The sequence below is a fragment of the Brienomyrus brachyistius genome, chromosome 6, assembly GCF_023856365.1.
Source record: "Brienomyrus brachyistius isolate T26 chromosome 6, BBRACH_0.4, whole genome shotgun sequence".
In the NCBI taxonomy this organism is placed as follows: Eukaryota; Metazoa; Chordata; class Actinopteri; order Osteoglossiformes; family Mormyridae; genus Brienomyrus; species Brienomyrus brachyistius.
Window position 1 is genome coordinate 1,288,492 of NC_064538.1, and position 18,995 is coordinate 1,307,486.

The following is an 18,995-nucleotide window of genomic DNA, read 5'->3' on the forward strand; positions in this document are numbered from 1 at the left end:
GTCACGTGGGCGTCTCGCGGCTCACACCGGATCTATAGTGAGGTCCATTTTTTCCTGCTACATACGGGGAGCGAAGGGCTGGGAGGGGGAAGCGCCTTCGAGAAACCACGCAAAGCAGTTGACAGAGCTTCTGAAAAGGACCGGATGGAATAGAGTACTTATTTGCTAGAAGATTCTGGTGTAAAATATGTTTTGTATCACTGTTTGAGTTCACTGGATGGCTGGCTAGCTAGCTACCTGTCTACCTTCTTTACAGTTTAGTTAGGTAGCTAGCTGGCGCACGTGTGTCGCTATTGTCTGGGTGTGTTTTTTTGTAAGTGTAGGACCCAGGAAAACTTACAACATAATTGACAAATCGTCGGAAAAAGTGGAACACACGGTAAACTTGACTGTTTTAGTCTCAGGTGAAAGTCGTACGATCAAGTATTCGGGCTGATTTCCTAGTCCGCTCGCGGGTTTCTCTCTTTTTTTTTTTTTTTTAGCTTCTTAGCTCTTTTAGCCACTTTTATCAATTTGCTTGCGGCTCGCAGAGGGGAGTTTCTAGAAACGGCCGCCCCAGAAGTTACGGGAAAGACGATTCGTCTACAATCTGCCACAATGTTGTCGAATACAATAAACCCCAATCAGCCAGGATTTTCCCATTTCCCAAATTTTCACGGGAAACCAACGCTGCAAATAAAGAAAAATGCCATAACCGAAGACTACAAAGTCACGAGTCAAGTCCTTGGTTTGGGTATTAATGGTAGAGTATTGGAAATATTCCAAAGGAAAACTACGCAAAAATACGCATTAAAGGTAAGTGTCTCTTATTTGGAACATTTAGTTATACCTGGAGTGGTTGTAGACTATTGAATTTACAGTGTATTGTATTTTTTTTGTAGTGTATTTTTGCGCCACTCTGACCAGTTATATTCTTACTGAAAAGGTTAAGGCAATGTACAATTGAAACTCGGCAGCTACACAATCATTAGTCCTACATTAAGGGCACAAAATGTCTTTTCCATTTAGTAACATCGTTATGAATTGTAAGTAGGTTTTCTAATTCGGTTTATATACTGTATTGCAATACAATGAGTCAGTCAAAGTTAATACTCGGTGCAATCAATGCTCAGTGAAATAGTTGGTTGCCTTGCTCAAAGGCTGTGAAATATGGGACGTAAGCATAACCATAAATATCCAAGAATAGTGTGCAACCTACAAGTAGAGTGACAGGTGGTAATAGAAAGAGTCTGAAGAGGAAGTTGGTATTTATTTTTATATATATAATATAATGCTTCACACAGACATTGTCATCTAACTAAGGTACACAGAAGCGTGACATGACTCTTGTAGCTGGGAATCAGTTTTTTGGCTATACTCTCATGAATTGCTTTCTAGATAATATAACAATGAATCCATGGTCAATGTTCTATTGTCCGTCTTATTTCATCATTGCCAAAAGATGCAAAGAATTCCCTAACCTCCCCAGTGCAAGACATTAGTATAGCTTTAAACAAGACATTATTTTCCCTCCTAACTTAGAAAGTCTTATCTGATGCTGCGACAAACTCGCAACCCCTACTATGGCCCTGAAAGAGGTTTATAAAACTTCACCATAGTGAAGTCTGTTGCAGTTGTCTTTCAGCAGGACTATGGATACATTCTAAACATGTAGGCTAGGGTGTTGATATATGTGTGGATTATTCCCTTTGGATGGAATACTGTCAGTTTGCCTGTCTTATTACAACACATTCCAGCTGTCCCTTGACATGACATGGGACAGGATATAATTATGCCCAACATATTTCAGTCCTATAAGAAACTTGTGATTGGTAATTCAGTTTGTAAAAGTTGTACACCATTGTATTTGAATATATTTGTGAACAGTGGTGGTGACTGAACAAAAATGTTACTTTCTTCCTACAGCACTTTGACATGTGTACTTCAAAGGTGCTATTTAAATGAACTACGTAAATGGTTTTAGGTAGGAGAACAATGGATCAGCATCACTCAGCATTCTAAACAGCTGTTTTATCACGAAATATCTAATTTCTACGTACCTAAATGAACAGCAGGAAGAGTTAATAGACAGCAGATTATGTACTTGGGCTTGTAATTAATGTGATGGTATAACCAGGAAGACAAATTAACCTGGTTTCTTTTAAATTATGTGGTGTTATAGCCCAGTGAATCATGTAACTCGTGCAAAACAAATTTCAAAATGATGCTTGTCATTTTAAGTGTTAACCCTATCAAACAGAACAGTATACTAGAAACACCCCCTTATTAGAAATAAACGTAACATAAAAATTCTTCTTGAATAATTCATTCCATTAACTCTGAAACAGAAGAGCCAAAAAGTTATTACTGGTCTGTTCTAGCCAAAAGAAATGTATGGGTTGGAATTGCCATCGAGTCTGTGTTTTTTTTGTTTTTTTTTTTCGTTTTGGCTGTATTAATTGACGGAACTTTTATATGGCACAGAACAAGCATCATTTTGAAATTAACTCTGACTTGTTTCTAGAAGGGAAGTAGGACTGGGCCATGTGGAACAAAAATCATACATCTGTACTTTTAGACGGAACAGGTATATACAATACATCTTAGTATTTTCCGTGGGGTTGACTAGGCTTGTGCGATTTGATGATGTTATCTGTTGACCATAGCAGCCAGTAAAACAGTAACCCATCGTTTTTGATGGGGATGTAGGATTAAGCTGCACACCAATCATCATAACAGAAAGCTTTCGATAGTTAATTAAAAAAAAAAGCAGCATTTTTTTTTTCTTTTTATTTCTCGTAGACTTCTAACAATCTTTAAAGCAGGGGTATCCAGCCTTATTCATAGTGAGTGCAATTTTTAGAAAGAAAATAATATGGGTGTTTGATGCATGACAATAAAAGTTGTCTGCTCTGCAGCATGCCATGACATCATGGTGCTCATCGATACATGAGCATAACCACAAAAAAACGATCAATTTTTCTAAGCTACTCATTTGCTTCCTGTGAGCTACTAGTAGCTATTTTTAATTAACGTAACTTTGACACCACTAAATTTAATGCACCATGAACGTATATCAATATAAATGATATTGTCTCATCCTATGTCTTGTTTGAAATTTAACTGAAATAGTGTTAAAATCAATATACTGCTTAGACCTACGCAAGAATTATTCTGAGGGATCAGCATAAGTCTGCAAAGCCCGGCATTTTTTAAATTTTATTTTTATTTTTTTTACAGCCATCAGGCATTGCAGTGGTGACGTTGTATACAACAGAGGGGTTTTGTAACACTTGCTTTCAAACTTGTATTAAATAGTCTTTTTTATAGTAATTTAAATAGTGCTTTTTAGAGATCTCAAATCCCTGTAAGGTACATGTTCGAGACACACATTGAAATGAATGAATACATCTATTGACACAGGCAGAACCTAAATTTACAAGGTAATGTTCAGCAGGTTATGCTAATTGTAGCTGTGAGTTGGTTACATGCTAGTTAGTCAGTTCTAATAGCTCAAACGACTTGAAGACCCTCCCACATTATTTAAATCTGCAATTTAGAACGTTTTGGTTTCTCAAAACATTACACCAGTATTGGCAGAGAACGTAATTGAAAAGACCAAGACTGTGTGTTGGATTTGTTGTTTTAAATACGTCCAACATGCTGACACATTTGAGACGACATCTGAGTGTTTGTATGACAGTAGAAAGGCTGAATTTGTAAGTTAGTCTTCCAGTGGCATTTAAGGCCCTATTGCCAGGAAATTCAGACCAGGGTAAAAAAAAAAACTATAGAGGTGTTTATTACTACAGTTATGCAACCATGTTCAGTTTAATTCTGTTTGCAATTTACGATAATTATCAAATTCTGCTTTCCTGCTCTCCCGAAATTGGTTTTGGCAACACTGTTTGGTGCAAGGTGTGTACCAAACCACGAATTTTGTGTACCATTACACCCTTAGTTTGTACTATAAGTAACTACATCGTAGAAACTACTTATGTGCTAGATAATGCGTAGCAGTGTTGGATAACTTGATAGTTAATGGGCACTTGTTCGAATTCTACTTTAGTCTTACCGAAACTAGAAGTTTCGGAAGCTGTTTCCCTTTTCCCAGTACCAAGGCATGATAAGAAATCATATGGCTTGAAAGGTTTTGCATGGAAACCATTTTTACAACCCATTTCTCATTTTCTCAGAATAGGTGTCTAACAGAGTTGTTCTTCCCTGATTCAAGCACTTTGCAACATTGTTTGCATGTAATATCGCCTTTAGATTAATCATGATAGTGCTACTAAGTACCGGAAGAGTGAACAGACGCATTCCTCGAAGTTCATTTCCATGATTTCATGTTTTGCTTATCATCCTCACTGGACCTTTATACAGAACCCCAGTACCGACGACATTGGTGGTGTAAGATCTTGACCAGTTTCTGACATTTAGATACTTTTTTTTTGGTAGCTATGTTGTATTGTGTAATAACTGTCTGTTGGAATCTACATGTGTAACATGCTCTGAGGGATAGTACTCTTCCTGAAGGCATTTCACTTTCACTGCCACCTGAAATATTGCATGCACCTCTGGTCCATTCAAAGCCATCTGCAGTTAGGAGACTGAGCACATTACTGAAGTGGAACACATGCTTTCATAGTAGCTTTCAGTGTCTCTCGCACACCAGTCTGGCGCAGACATAATACTGGAAAGCAGTCAGTGTACAACTCCAGTCATCGATGGTTGGCACATAGGAGATTTTGTAATGTGCTTAAATTGTTGGTTTGAATGATAGCAGATTTGTTTGAGTCAGTCATTATCCAAATAAGTACCTTAAAGCAATTAACGCTTGAGCAAAGTGCTTGTTCCTTAGAGACCAGGGTAGGGCTCACTTGGCTTTGTGTTCCTGGCACATTACACTAGCATATGCTAAAGAGGTCGTTTTTGCTTATGTCCTTCATGGTTTATCCCAGAAAATAAGACTCATGTCTTGTGTATCTGTTCTGTCATTTGATCGTTCAGTAATACAAACCACCATATTTCATCCCATGTCCCTTTTACTCTAATAGATTTTTGTCACTTCAAATTCCTAACCTTTTCCTTTTGAAATTTTAACTTGAGAATTTCTTGCCAAATCGGTCGTCTTAGAGGAATGTGAATCTGCAGTTTATCAGAATGTTCTAAAGATTAATTACAGTCATGATGGCAGTATCTGTGTGTGTTTAACAGCTAGTGTCTGATTTTTATTTTATTTTTTTCCTTTTCCCCCGTCTCCTGTGACGGTATTTGAGAATCTAAGAGACTTTGGTGTGATGACATCAGTGCTCTGTGAATTTCAGTGCTGCTTTGTATCTTCAGGTTTGGCATTGAGACCCAAGTTGCTCTATTCTGGTTAAGCCCATGACCTTACTCATGATAAGTAGAGTATACATGAGTGGCAGTATTAAACTTGCAGCGAACCTGTCGTTTCCAGGATACGTACACAAAAACACTGGCAACATCTGTTGCATGGGTGGGGCGTATAGGATTAAACAAAGCATTTTATTACTGGAAAAATAAAACCCAGTACACCAAAAAATGCTAATTAAAAACTCTAAAGCAACGAAATACTGTTAATAACCTTTTTCTGCTCCCTTTCTAACCCTGCCCCCCCCCAAAAAACACATACTTTTCTCTCCACTTAGATTAGGCAACTGCCGGTTCGTAGACCAATACTGATCTGAGACCAGTATTTCACTGAGCTGCAGAACACTGGGGATTTCGCAGAAGGGGCTAGATTATTTTAGGGCTGCTTATAATTGTGGAAAAAAAAAATCATAATATCTGAAATTTTTGCCATTTTGCGATATTAATAAAACATGATAGGGGTTATTTACCTGAAATTACTATAGCCAAGTAGAATTTACCAAAAGTCTGTACAATGAATCGGTGGCGTTGCCGCAAGTCGTGCTAAGAGACACAAAGTGGATTCACTTGCTAGTGCTCAATATCTCTGGAATGCAACATGTGACACAACGGAAGTCAAACATCTTTTGGTGCTCAGTTCTTGTTCGCTTTCTCCTTCTCTCATTTTTGTTAGTCTCTCAAAATCGCCATACTTCCTATGGGTGAGTCTAATAGCAAGGATGACCATTACTAATTGCTCAGACAGCTCATGCAAAAGCAACAGTGGTAAACTTTATTCATTCTTTAATTTTTTCCTTTGTTTATTGCATATCCTTGGGATATGCACAACTGTGCACACTTTGCAAATCACTGTGCAGTTGGTTGTTGTTAAATGCGTTAAATACTTCCAGATCGTCACCCTTTTGTCTGATGTTCTTATTGCAAAGGGTATGCACTGCCTTGGCATCCACCAAGTGGCAGCATTGGTGTTCAGTTTGATGTGCTGCTAAAACACATTTAAAATGGGAAAGCTGTTGTGCAGCTGGTTGTACAAAGTCAGTTCCTCTTTCTTGTTAAATTATCTTTCCCCTAGTAGGTCTGGACTGGTGCTGATACCGATCTGAATATCAGATTGGTGCACCTCTAGTATTTTCAGTTTTGTACAATGTTCAAAACAGGACTGTTCAATGTTGAAGCAAAATTATTCTTTGAAATTGAAATAGGTAAGTCTGAACGATTTTATGGATTTCAAATCGATATTGTGGTTTGAAACAACACAACGAGAAAATCGCAAAGGCTGGTATTTAGGTACAAAAGACTTAAAACTGACACAAGGCTTAAAACTGATGAGAATAGTTTTACAAATTCATGCCGTGCTCCTTGTGTGAAAGTCACTCTCACCGATCAGTAATGACATGATCCTCGTATACCTGTCATGCTCACCTATCAGTGTTTACGCCCACAACCAGCAAACACGTGAGACCCAAGGAAAACGTTATATTAGCGGTGCAAAAAAAACATATTGATTCTGCTGCTGAGCTATAAATTAATTACCTACCTATTTCGTGGTCAGAGAGTTACAGAAAGGTGCTATTAATAGAACTGCTGTGACCTCCTTTAGCAACCAGCAACACAAACTGCATATCACACCTTTCGTTTTTGTTAATGGGTCATTTCATCAGCATACCACTCACCCATCAAGGAAACAGGACAGTCGGTAATCCTCACAGCAGCAGAGTTACTGTCACCCCCAAGAAAGCCATAAAACCCATAATACAGTCCTGTTTATATCATATATTTTAGTACTCCTTCATTTAAGTATTGGTTTCAATAGAATAATTTTATGAAATTTAATCTTGATCCCACGTTGGTAATAAAATAAAAGCCTTACTTTAACAAATGGCAAAGGAACTGATCACTCTACTCGCTGGTACCATTGGGTGGTCTTATTTCGAAAAGATAACACTATGTGCATCATATTTTATCTCAGTCATTTTATGTTTGTCGGAGTAACAGCGCAAATGGAATGACAAGCCGCTTCAGTCAAAAACAGTGCGTTTTACTTTTCATTTGAAATACAACGCAGGGTTGCCAAGTTTAGTCAGTTGGCTGAGGTGAGATTTTCAATTTGATTCAAGTCCACATACACATGCATTTACATGTAATAGTTTTATTACATTGAAAATAGTCTGCATGGTTTGCCAAGTACCCCCATGCTTTTTAATGTAGCAATTTTTTTAGGTATATAAGGAAGATATATACTTGCCATAAGATTTCTTACCTGAGCGTGAGTCTGAAACCATGAGTGTCACTCCAGATGTGTGAGATCTGGCAACCCAGAAGGCATACATTTTAAAATTATTTCACCTGAATTGATTCGTTTAAAATAATAACATTACTTTATACAGTTGTCGAAGTTTCGGTTTTTTTAACATGAAATCAACTTTGTTTATTCAACGTTTTATAAAATTCATACTGTTTGAAAACTTTCCAGCCCTACAATTTCAGGACAGAGCAGCCACTCTGCTTGGAACATCACGGCTTTTTGGTTGCGGGTGTTAGATTCACTGCTGTTATTGACACTAACAACGAATTAGCGCAAACAAAGTATGTCGTGCTTGGTGGTTAAGGGAGTTTGACATTCATGGGCTAGAACAGCCGTTCTAGTGTTATTAGGGGTCCCCGCAGCGTTGGCTGCAAGATCGCTATTTTTTTCTTTACTGGAATTGTTTTTTTTAATCATTAATTGATTTAACTTAAGTCTTTTAACTCTGAGCATGTGTGAATACCTCTACATATGAAATGCATTCCACTCACAATATAGGTATTATCAAACCTTCCATACCATATTGTGATTTTATGGTATAATTTCGTGAAGTCATCGTCAAAGCTTTATGAACACGGAAAATGGCGGAGTAGAGTGACATCATGCTTTCTTGTGATCTGAACTTGGTCACCTGGCATGCACCTTTTGGGACTTTAATGCGTTCCAGCTTTAGCTGTGGATTCCTCTTGCAAGTTGTTTATAGCAGTGTCAGAAAATGGGCAGTATGCCGCTCTGCAGGTTAAGGCACTCTGCCTGCGATCACAAGGCTTGCATCCAAATATCACGGCCAGCGCAGTGATTTCATCATTAGACCAAGGCTGCCCTGCTTAGCCCTTTGCACATGGCTTTGAACAACAGGATTTGCTAAATGTTCACCAGTAGACTGCGAACAGACCAAAATGCAATTGAATCCGGACAGCACATCCCCCCCCCCCCCTTGACTTTGGCCTGTGGGGAAAAATGTTGTTGGGAACCCTAGCTGGTGGACAGAACCTTTCTTTTTCTAATACACACACAATACATTTTGCTGAACACACTTGGGTAATATTTGTCTTGCTGATAAGTCTGTGCACACTGATGCTTTGATTTGCTTTGTTTCCTTGGCCCTGTGGGTGTAGTTGCAGTACTTGAAGAGCAGGAGACCCAGGGAGTGGCATGGAATGGAATGAATGATTGGAACACAGCAGAAGTACACAAATGTTAATGAAGGGTGTTCATTTGCTTCAGCGACGCGTCAAGATTCCCCTCGCTTGGTCAGGCCATCCGGCTGTACCTAATGTTTCAGTGATTTTATAATATAATATAATATAATTATATAATATAATGTAATAATTTTACTGGCTATAGAGTTAATATCACTATGGTCATGAATTCACCACGTGTTTTAGCACAGCACTGTATTAATACTGTTTACTTAGATGCTGGGATGGAACAGTCAGTCTTACTACTCTCTCCACAGGTCTTTGTAATGACTGATTGTGGCAGTGTGTGTGGAAGGGCAGCCAGGGTGTTGTCTGCCCTGATATGTAAGGTGGGCTGTATAAAAAAAGAATAGGCCTTACCTCTTGTTTCAAAACCCTTTGAGACGCGCATGAGTTGACTGGCACTTTCGGTCGCTCGATACAAGGCGGCTGATTCGAACAGCTGGCTGTGACGCAGCAGATGTTTATGGTAGGTTCCTCCTCATGGTGGTGATGCAAGCGGAACTGTCTAGATTGGAGTACTCAGAAGGCAGGCTAGTTCAGTGTGGCAGAGCAGCATTCCTTCCACTACCTGTCATATGTAACCAGGTCCTGGCTGCGACGCCATCTTTGGTGTGTATGGGGTTTTGCTCTGGATTGTGAACTTACACAGACGCGTTCCGACAATTGCGTACGCATTCTCATTCTTAAACATAGCCTATTTATAGTGCTTGCTCGAATTGTTTGTGGTTTACTTGCACGAAATCTATCACGTCTTCATGTTCAAACCACTTCTCCAGGTGATGGTTACATTAATTACGTGCCTGTCGGGTCAGACAAGACCTCCCTTGCAGAGGCCTCAGATTGTCATTAGGGGTCCACCAATCCAATAATCAGATCAGTATCGGCAATGATCCAGACCTAATTGGACAGATCCACGTCTGAATCTTATTTAGTTTCAGCAGTCTGAAAAAAGATCACTCCTATTTCTTGTTGAATCGCTTTGTACAATCAACCACACGACAGCTTTTTCCCGTTTTAGTTGTTTTAGTTGTGTTATACTGAGTGGCAGCATTAGCATTCGGCTATTTGTCACTCAGTGAGCGTGGGCACAGTGACCTCCGCCCGCTGTGATTTCATGCGCATAGCCGCTGCAGTACGAGGAACGTAAGAACAGCAGATAAGTCGGTAACGATCTATTGTTTAAGTGCTGTTATTTTTCACTTTTAGCAACAACTAGTAGCACAGCTATTTGCAATCTTTGTAAAAACAAAGTATTCAGCGGAAAATGCCAGTACACAAAGCACACGCAGTTACCATGTTCATGGCCTCGATCTCAATTTCCCTGGTCTCACTGGGCACATGCCAGAATTTTTGCATTGAATACGTGAGATGATTTTTTTCTTAACTTGAAGTTTCAGTCAGACATTCCCAGCAAACCATGTTTGCTCATCCGGGCTGACCTGGGCCAGATGGGCTTCTCCCCATGTGTTAAATCCTGCTCGCCATCAAGTGATGAGGGTTGGTAGCTCTGTCCCTCCCTTTACCCGAGTCTTCATCAGCTTCAAGTCAGATGAAACGATCATTGATCTTTGTTCTAGGAAGCTTTTGCTACCATGTACACTTATGAGCGTCTTTTGGACCTTTTTCCACTGGCATACAGAAACCGAGCCGTAGTTATGGTGCGGCTCCAGCTCACTTCAGTTTTCTGCTGCTGAAGGGTCAGCTTGCTAAAGGTGTTGGTGGGTTTGCAGAGCGAGAGTGACATAATTGAAGAGGTGCTTATTTATTGTTCACATGGTGTTTGTTCATCATGATTTATGTGCCAATATCCTCTAGCACACGGGTGTCAAACTCCAGTCCTGCGGGGCCGGAGCCCTGCACATTTTTGGAGTTTCCCCCTCATTTAACACACCTGATTCAACTCCTTGTGCTAATTACCACACAGCTCTTGAGTTGAATGATTTGTGGTGGAAGAGGGAAAGAACTAAGCTGCGCAGGGCTCTGGCCCCCCAGGACTGGAGTTTGACACACCTGCTCTAGCACATCTGTGAGAATCACCATCTTATGTCAGCATGAAACGCTATCGGAATTGGCATTCCCTTGGGTAAATTTGCATTACGAATCCATTTTGTTCCGCTGTTCTGTAGTGCATTTTTATGTAGGTGGTTGGGAATTTATTGGGAATGCATTAACACAACGCAATACTAATAACACCTGTATTACATTAATATGTCTTTGTCTGTCTCCATCTGCTTTTTAGGGCAATAGTACTCCAGACCCAGCCTTAGGAATTATGGAACATAAAGGATTGTGTCCACCCTGAAATAGATGTCAATCCTTAACCGAACAGTCACTCACTTTTAAAATTTCAGTGTATGTGTAATCTTTGATTTTAAGGAACACAGAGCAGGCATACAATTGAAACCCAAAATCCAGGAGGCAGTAAGTAGCAATGCTACAACAGAGCCTCTGATTTGGCTTTTCTCTGGAATTTGGATTGCTCCCCAGTTGCACTCTATTATATTATGTTATATTATTATGTAGTCATTTGTATTTTGTGATTATTTAGAGGTGTACATTTTTTTTGTTTTTTTCATGCACAAGTAGCTGTCTGTAATTTCAGAATGAAATGGAGTTTTTAGATTTTTGTGGTAAATATAAAAACCAGGTGTGGTTTAGTCTTCGTAACATTTGCCAATGACCTCATGTCTCGGTTGTCTGACTGAGAGGTGTCACACCTGTCAGAACAGAGTTGTCAGTCCGGCAGCGTCATTCTGGAACTTCGCGTTTGTATGTTGTTGGTTTTTTACATGTTACTTTTTCCTTAGTGTTTTATGAGAGACCTTGGTGTTTCATGGCTCTATAAATTGACTTTTATTGTGCAGCTTTAGACTTTATCTACAATGGAAACTAGAAGTTTTCTAGGGCTGCAACTATTGATTCTATTTTATAATTTAGAATTCTATTGATTATGATTAGGAGTGTCACTATCATGAAATTTTAGTTGACGATTAACTGTCACAAATAATTGTGATTTAACAGTTAGTGTTATAAAATGAACAGAAAGACAATCAGACTAGACTTAGCCTAATTGGTTTTACATATACACCTTATGAAGAACTGAATAATGAATATTCAAATATAAATAAGAATTGCTTTTGCCTTTTAAGCTTTGTAAACAAAAATTATAGAGGCCTGATATAACATGAAGAAATAAGAAGTTTAAATGCCTGAAGATATAGTTGGTGTTGTGTCTTAGATCCGTCCCACCTGCCCGATTTTACCTAAAAATATTAACTTAAGCAAAGAAAATGGATGTTTATTTATTTATTTATCATTTTACTGTGCATTTGCCATATTTAAAAAAAGCGCATTTATTTTATTTGCATATCACAAGAAATTACAGCATTTCGTCTTTATAACGTGAAAAGTAAAAATTACCCACACAAAAGTTAAAACAAAAGTTGTACCCCTTCCTCCGTTCTTCCACACGACAAAACATTTCTCTCTTGGCGCTCCGGTTAATCTCATCTGTGCACTGCTGCAATGTGTAATTAATCGCTCTGTGGATCGTGTAGCTAATATTTAAGTCGGAGTATTTGCCTTGAGTACTTTTATGAACCAGATTATTTACATTTCAGCCCTAAATTCTTCTGTTAGCCAGCATGCAGCTATGTCGTGTTTTAGCTGGAACCGTATGGCCCAGTAACTTGTAAGAGGAGGGGTGACACGGAGTCGTCAGAGAGGAGGCTGCCCACGTGCGTTTCTGTGACGGCCATCTTCTCTCCTCAGATGCTGCAGGATTGCCCAAAGGCTCGACGTGAGGTGGACTTACACTGGCGGGCCTCGGCATGCAACCACATCGTACACATCGTGGATGTCTATGAGAACCTCTACCAAAACAAGAAGTGCCTGCTGATTGTCATGGAATGGTGCGTTCTCTCTCTCTCAAGCTCCAGCATATGCACATTCACCGATTCCTAACTGTACCTTAATGACACAGAAGTCTCGAGAGTCCTCTGTTGTCTTGGATTTATTGCTAACAGATGGCTGCTCAACAGACTGTGTCCCTGATGCAGTTAGCTTTTCTGCTAACCTAGCTGTAAAGGGAGAAGTTCATTTTAGTGCTCTGCTCTGGATTATTAATAAGATAACAGAATTAACCAGTGATGGCCACTATAACATTTCTGGGGTAGTAAAAGATTTGTAGTTGTAACTGACTAGCTACTGTGCCAGGACAGGTCATGTTACAATAATTTTAATGAAAGTGCTTATTTAAATTGCGTCTAGCCATTTGCCACTCTTTTTTGTTTTGGGCGATTTAAGTTGGTTATTCTAGTCAAGTGTCCAGTAGGAACTGTCCCTGTGTCTGACCTCCTCGGGATCCTGTGTCTCCTTATAGCATGGAGGGCGGGGAGCTTTTTAGCCGAATTCAAGACAGAGGGGACCAAGCCTTCACCGAACGAGGTACGGCAGCACCTGTTACCTCTTACAGAGGTCTGCCAGTCTGTCACCTGTGACCGTCATCTGTGACAGCACACCCATAAGGTCTTCTCTGCCACCATTACGGATGCTTCTATGCTGTCGTCTTTTCTCAGAGGCCTCTGAAATTATGAAGAGTATCGGGGAGGCTATCCAGTTCTTGCACAGCCATGACATTGCACACCGAGACGTCAAGGTGAGCTTCCTTAGGGACCTTTTGTCTGTTTTGGTGCTTCAAGACACAGAATGATGCAGTATAACTGCTTTTGTTTTCTTACACGAACCTGCAATCCTGTGCGTATTCTAGGATACAGGAAGGATGACGAATCCTAAACAGTTGGATTTTCGCAGGCCTGTTAAATAAATGGCCAAATGCCTTAAGCCAATGCATACTTGTTTTTTAGAAATGTGAGTGTTTAAATAATAAAGGCATTTCACTCTCTAGTCTACTGATGTCTGCAGCATGTAAGAGTGACACTGCCATGTGGTCTGTACTTTAGCCGGAAAACTTGTTGTATACCTCCAAGAGGCCCAACGCGCTCCTCAAACTGACAGACTTTGGGTTCGCTAAAGAAATTATCGTTCACAATTCGCTGGCCACCCCATGCTACACTCCCTACTATGTAGGTAAGAAACCAGATGTGTTCGCCGATTTTCATTCATTCATTTATTTTACATGTCAGTTGGAAACGATACCGAGTGTCTAGGATCCCCCCTCCACTCTCTGTAAAGTTTATATATTCTCCCTGTAGTTGCAGGTTCTTTTCCTGCAGTCCCAGAACACGCAGTTATGGTGTTTTTCCACTGTCACTAAGAACCGAGCCATACGGGAACTGTTTTCCATAGTAAATTACCCACACTGACATGGCTCTGCTTACTAGCAGGGACGAAAGCTTTACTAGAACAAGTCTGTCGCATCACTGCCAACTGATTGGTCGAAATGCATAGAGATGTCGGGGATCTGCGTATATAAGCTTGGATTATACGATGGAGATAAGATGGAGATGGAGATTTTTCCGTGGCATCCAGCTTCACTCACATGTCAGCTGTCTCTGTGACCATGAAACCTTGCTTTTCTCACAGTAGCTATTAAACTTCAGTGCTGTTCATTTGGCATTTTTAATAATGAGTCCAAAACGTAGTGCTCTCAGTGCATACAGTAGTAACTTTGTACATACAGGGGCATAATTCAACTTGTATGTTATCTAAAAAGGCCTTGATGGGAAATGACAAAGTAGTTTGACATGCAAAGCATACAGTGCAGTACTGTTTGTTTAGAAATTGGTGATAAATAGATGTTATCCTTCAGGCCAGTAGACAGGGTTGAGGTTAGGGGTGGCCAAGTATTCGCATATTTTCACATTTGCGGGGATCTTCAGAACGTAACCCTCGCAAATGTGAAGGGGTTACTGTATTATTCATTATTAGTGGTATTGATACGTTTTGAATAACTTAACCTTCGATTTAAAAAAGTACTATAGAACAGCTGAAAGGGATGGATTTGTAAGAAATTTTTGCAGGCGAATGCTAATGTCGCCAGCGTTTGATGTTAACGTGACATGGGGATTGTCACAGATGTGCAAGCGGAAATTAGCACACAGTAAATCATTATGTACACCATGCAAGCAGTAAATAGCTGTCTCTTCGCTTTTATGTCACTGTCGCTCTCCAAATGTGGCAACACCTTCACTGTGCAGACCCCTCTGCAATGGAAAACTGAGCTGTAACTAGTCTGTCTTCAGCTTGGGTACAGCTTGGTTCCTGTATGCCACTGGAAAAGCCCCGTTAGGCTAATTGACAAGTTACCTGTAGTATGCGTGTGAGCTTGTGTGTGCCCTGTGATGGGCTGGTATCCAGGCTGGTATCCACGTTTTAAAGAATGGGCTGGTATCCCTGCCCTGGGCCTCTGTACTCCAGCCGGCCTGCAGCCCAGTCCAGGATAAGCAGATGGATGTATTTTTTCTTTTTTTTATTTTATTCCCACCACCACCACCCCCTCCCCCCATGTCCAAAATATTTTGCTTTTCTTTTAACTGCTATTTATGATAAAGAAATGGATTTAAATATGTTAACCTAATTTCAGCTCCTGAAGTTCTTGGACCAGAAAAGTATGACAAGTCGTGTGATATGTGGTCCATAGGCGTCATCATGTACATCCTGTGAGTGAGTCTTTCACACAAGTCACTTCACTTATGAAACCAGCAATGATGTTTCTGTAGTGGTCTACTCCCCCCCCACCTTCTTTTTTATTTTTGGGAGCATTTTCCCGAACTGCATGGTGTTTCCTGCTCATTCTCCATTTTCTCCCAGGCTCTGTGGGTACCCCCCTTTCTATTCCAAGCATGGTCTGGCCATATCTCCTGGGATGAAGACACGAATTCGAATGGGGCAGTACGAGTTCCCCAACCCAGAGTGGCAGGACGTCTCTGATGAAGGTAACCAAATCTCCCCGCAGAGTGCAATGGTTCCTTCGTGGTTTGGATGCAAACTCAGTTGTGATGTTCTACGACAAGGAAACAACACACCATAATTGAATACTGTGCAGAAGAGCTGCTGTCCTTGGATTTAAATCCGTATATGTGTTTAGGGAAGCAATTCTGTCTGGCACGTCGCTCTAGATCAGTGTTTCACAACCTGGTCCTTGGGGACCCGCAGACAGTCCACGTTTTTGCTCCCTCCCAGCTCCCGATTGGCAAAAACTTGGGCTGTCTGGGAGGGAGCAGAAACGTGGGCTGTCTGGGAGGGAGCAGAAACGTGGACTGTCTGGGAGGGAGCAGAAACGTGGACTGTCTGGGAGGGAGCAGAAACGTGGACTGTCTGGGAGGGAGCAGAAACGTGGACTGTCTGGGAGGGAGCAGAAACGTGGACTGTCTGGGAGGGAGCAGAAACGTGGACTATCTGCAGGTCCCCAAGGACTGGGCTGGGAAACACTGATCCAAATAAGTGCCTAGTACTTAAACTGACATAAGAATGTGAGGATTGTTTAGAATTCCTACCTGGTTGCTCAGGAGTAGAATGTTCATGGAGATGAGTTTCTTCATACGAAGCCCTGCACTGATGAACTGACACGAACATGATCATGTCTGACTTCAGCAAAGCAGCTGATCCGGCACCTGCTAAAAACGGAACCGACGCAGAGAATGACGATAATGGAGTTTATGAACAACCCCTGGATCAATGTGAGTCTCGCCGCCTCCTGCCATGTGACCAAAGGACCGATAAACATGCTACAATATGCTTGTCGGGTTGTACAGTGAATTCTGATTCAACACATGCATGGCATCAGTGCGTGGTGTAATTTATAGAAAGACATCGTAATTCCCCAAATCTGCACTGTATTTTAATACACTATTATTTAATCTGAACACTTTTAATTAATATAGAATGTTATTTTTTTTAAGTCTTCATTTGATTATTAAAATTTGCATTTGCTATATGGAGTAATTTGGAATTACTTTGAAATCTGATCTTTTTAATGGCGATTTTTAGTGATCTTGAATAAAGGATGTAGTTGCTGTATTTGTCAGGTTACAGAGTTGTTAAATGGTAGATGTGGTATGTTAGCCCAAATTTGTCCCTCACTGCTTATACCTGGTGCTTTTGTAGCAGTCGATGGAGGTGCCACAGACACCCCTCCATACCAGCCGGGTGCTGAAAGAGGAGAAGGACACTTGGGAGGAAATCAAGGTGAGTACGGCAGCCCGAGGGAGCCGGCCCACAAGCTTCCTCTCTGGCCTGCCTCCCAGCCACCCAGAGGAATGAAATGTTTACAGGAACTGATCGGTGATATCTGCTTATTCTAAATCACATGCTGCTTCTAGGAGGAGATGACCAGTGCACTGGCAACGATAAGAGTCGATTACGACCAAATTAAAATCAAGGACATTGACGAATCTCGCAACCCGCTGCTGAGTAGGAGGAAGGCCTTGCTGGCCACGAGTGCCCCAGCAGGAAAGATGCCAGTGCCGAGTGCCCCAGCTCTGAAGATGCCAGCTGCCCCATGAGGCCCCACGCACGTGCATGCATACACACACGTGCGCACACGCATTTGCAGAAATGTACTCACACGTACATGCGGATGTTCACATGTATGTGCACAGGCGTCACAGATGGGCTGCTTAGGTAGCCCATAATCACAGCAGTAATATGAATAAATAGCAGTAAATATGAAATGATAAAAAAGCATGTTTATTTTTTAAAATTTTATGTTTTTACTTTTCAACAATTTTTTTTAAATTACATTCTTACAAAGCATACTTGCTCAAAACAAAAAGATATTTTAAGCAAAAGTAAGATTAAAAAAAGATTGTGAGTATAGCGGGGTATGTCACTTACACTGCCTGAAAACAACCCTTCATGTCAAACCATCTAGTATGTAGGTTGACCAGTTCATAATAAAGAAGTGTTTTTAAATGTCAGTCATCTGTACACGTTTTAAAGAATAAACTCCAAATGTAGTTTTCTACCACAAAACTATTTTTGTACGACTGAAGGCGGAGTCCTCGTTGACTTTTTTTTCCTTCTCCCAGGTATTTTTGCAAGTAAAGGTCTAGGTGTTTTGTCGCTGAATAACACTTCTTAATAATAATTTCCACGATAATGTGTAACTAATACAATCTGTTACTACTTACTCTAGAACTTGATCAAGTTTGTTTTTGTGTTTTAACTCCCTGATTGGTGGGTTCAGTATGTTTGGTCTAGTAAATGTTTGTTTTTATTATGCATTGTTCACCACATAGTTTTTGGTCAAACTATGGCTTTATGTAACTGCTTTGTGATTATACCATCAAAAGTATTCTGTTTCACTCATGTAAAGTTACAACTTTTAATTAGTGTATTTGCCTAAAGGAATTTTGCCCAGAGAGGTGACTCCTGAAATCTTTCAGTTCCTTGTTTTTTGTGTTGAATATTTCAAGTTTAAATACCTGTTTTGAGAAGAAGAAAAACTACCATTTTAGTTTCAACACTTAACCCTGTCTTACAGTCAGCTCCGTTTCTGCCTACCACTCTCTATGCTCTCCCCCATTTTAAGGTAGCTCATTGCCCAAGGTACTGAAAATGTTTTTAAATGTTTATTTTAAACTGATTTTCTATCGGCATATTAGAATTTCTGCAAGTGTTTTTTATGACCTTTCATCCCCAGAAGACTTTTACGGATGTTGCAAATCACAGCTTTTCTTTTCTTTATAAGAACCACTTTAGTTCAAACTCCTGAGACTATACTTGCATTAGAATAAAATGGTTCGAATTAAAATGACTCTCTCAACCTTTGCTGTCCTGCAAACCAAATGCATATGTTTGTATGTGAGTGGACAATGAGTATTTAAAAAAAGAGTTGAAAGGGTGTTTCTAGTAAGGGCTGCATATCAGCCCAATACAGCAATGTGACATCTGATAACTATAGCTAATTGTAAAATGAGTGGCTGGTGTGTGTGTGTTGGGGGGGGGGGGTGATGTAATTTTAAAGAATTTTGCTTATTCGTATCGTGCCCTAATGCTCCAAATGATGCGTTCAAAGTCCACTCGATCCAGAAAAAAAAATGTTTAAATGGAACTGGATTTCATTTCATTGATGGATCAATGAAATTAAATCCACAGTCCAAAAACATGCTGAGGCTAATTGGAGTTGCTAAATTGCCCATAGGAGTGCA

General features: G+C 40.3%; 1 protein-coding gene across 2 annotated transcripts; it reads left to right on the forward strand.

Annotated features, from left to right (window-relative positions):
• The first annotated feature begins 51 nt into the window (after window positions 1–51).
• On the forward strand, window positions 52–18,598 carry LOC125744966 (MAP kinase-activated protein kinase 2-like). 2 transcript variants are annotated; one of them, XM_049017305.1, is made up of 10 exons: window positions 52–795; window positions 12,655–12,794; window positions 13,265–13,329; window positions 13,461–13,540; window positions 13,845–13,971; window positions 15,428–15,503; window positions 15,655–15,779; window positions 16,438–16,523; window positions 16,951–17,031; window positions 17,166–18,598. In XM_049017305.1, exons 1-10 carry the CDS (start codon window positions 598–600, stop codon window positions 17,346–17,348), a joined length of 1,161 nt encoding a protein of 386 aa, XP_048873262.1. In that variant the 5' UTR covers window positions 52–597; the 3' UTR covers window positions 17,349–18,598. The 2 variants fall into 2 exon arrangements, with proteins under 2 accessions (XP_048873262.1, XP_048873263.1); XM_049017306.1 differs by having other exon boundaries at window positions 16,954–17,031.
• Window positions 18,599–18,995: the final 397 nt, after the last annotated feature.

Coding starts and splice junctions, on each gene's coding strand:
- LOC125744966 (XM_049017305.1), top strand. CDS start 598: ATGTTGTCGAATACAATAAACCCCAATCAGCCAGGATTTTCCCATTTC. Junction 13,330..13,460: donor CCAAGCCTTCACCGAACGAG/GTACGGCAGCAC, acceptor GTCTTTTCTCAG/AGGCCTCTGAAATTATGAAG. Junction 17,032..17,165: donor ACACTTGGGAGGAAATCAAG/GTGAGTACGGCA, acceptor TGCTGCTTCTAG/GAGGAGATGACCAGTGCACT.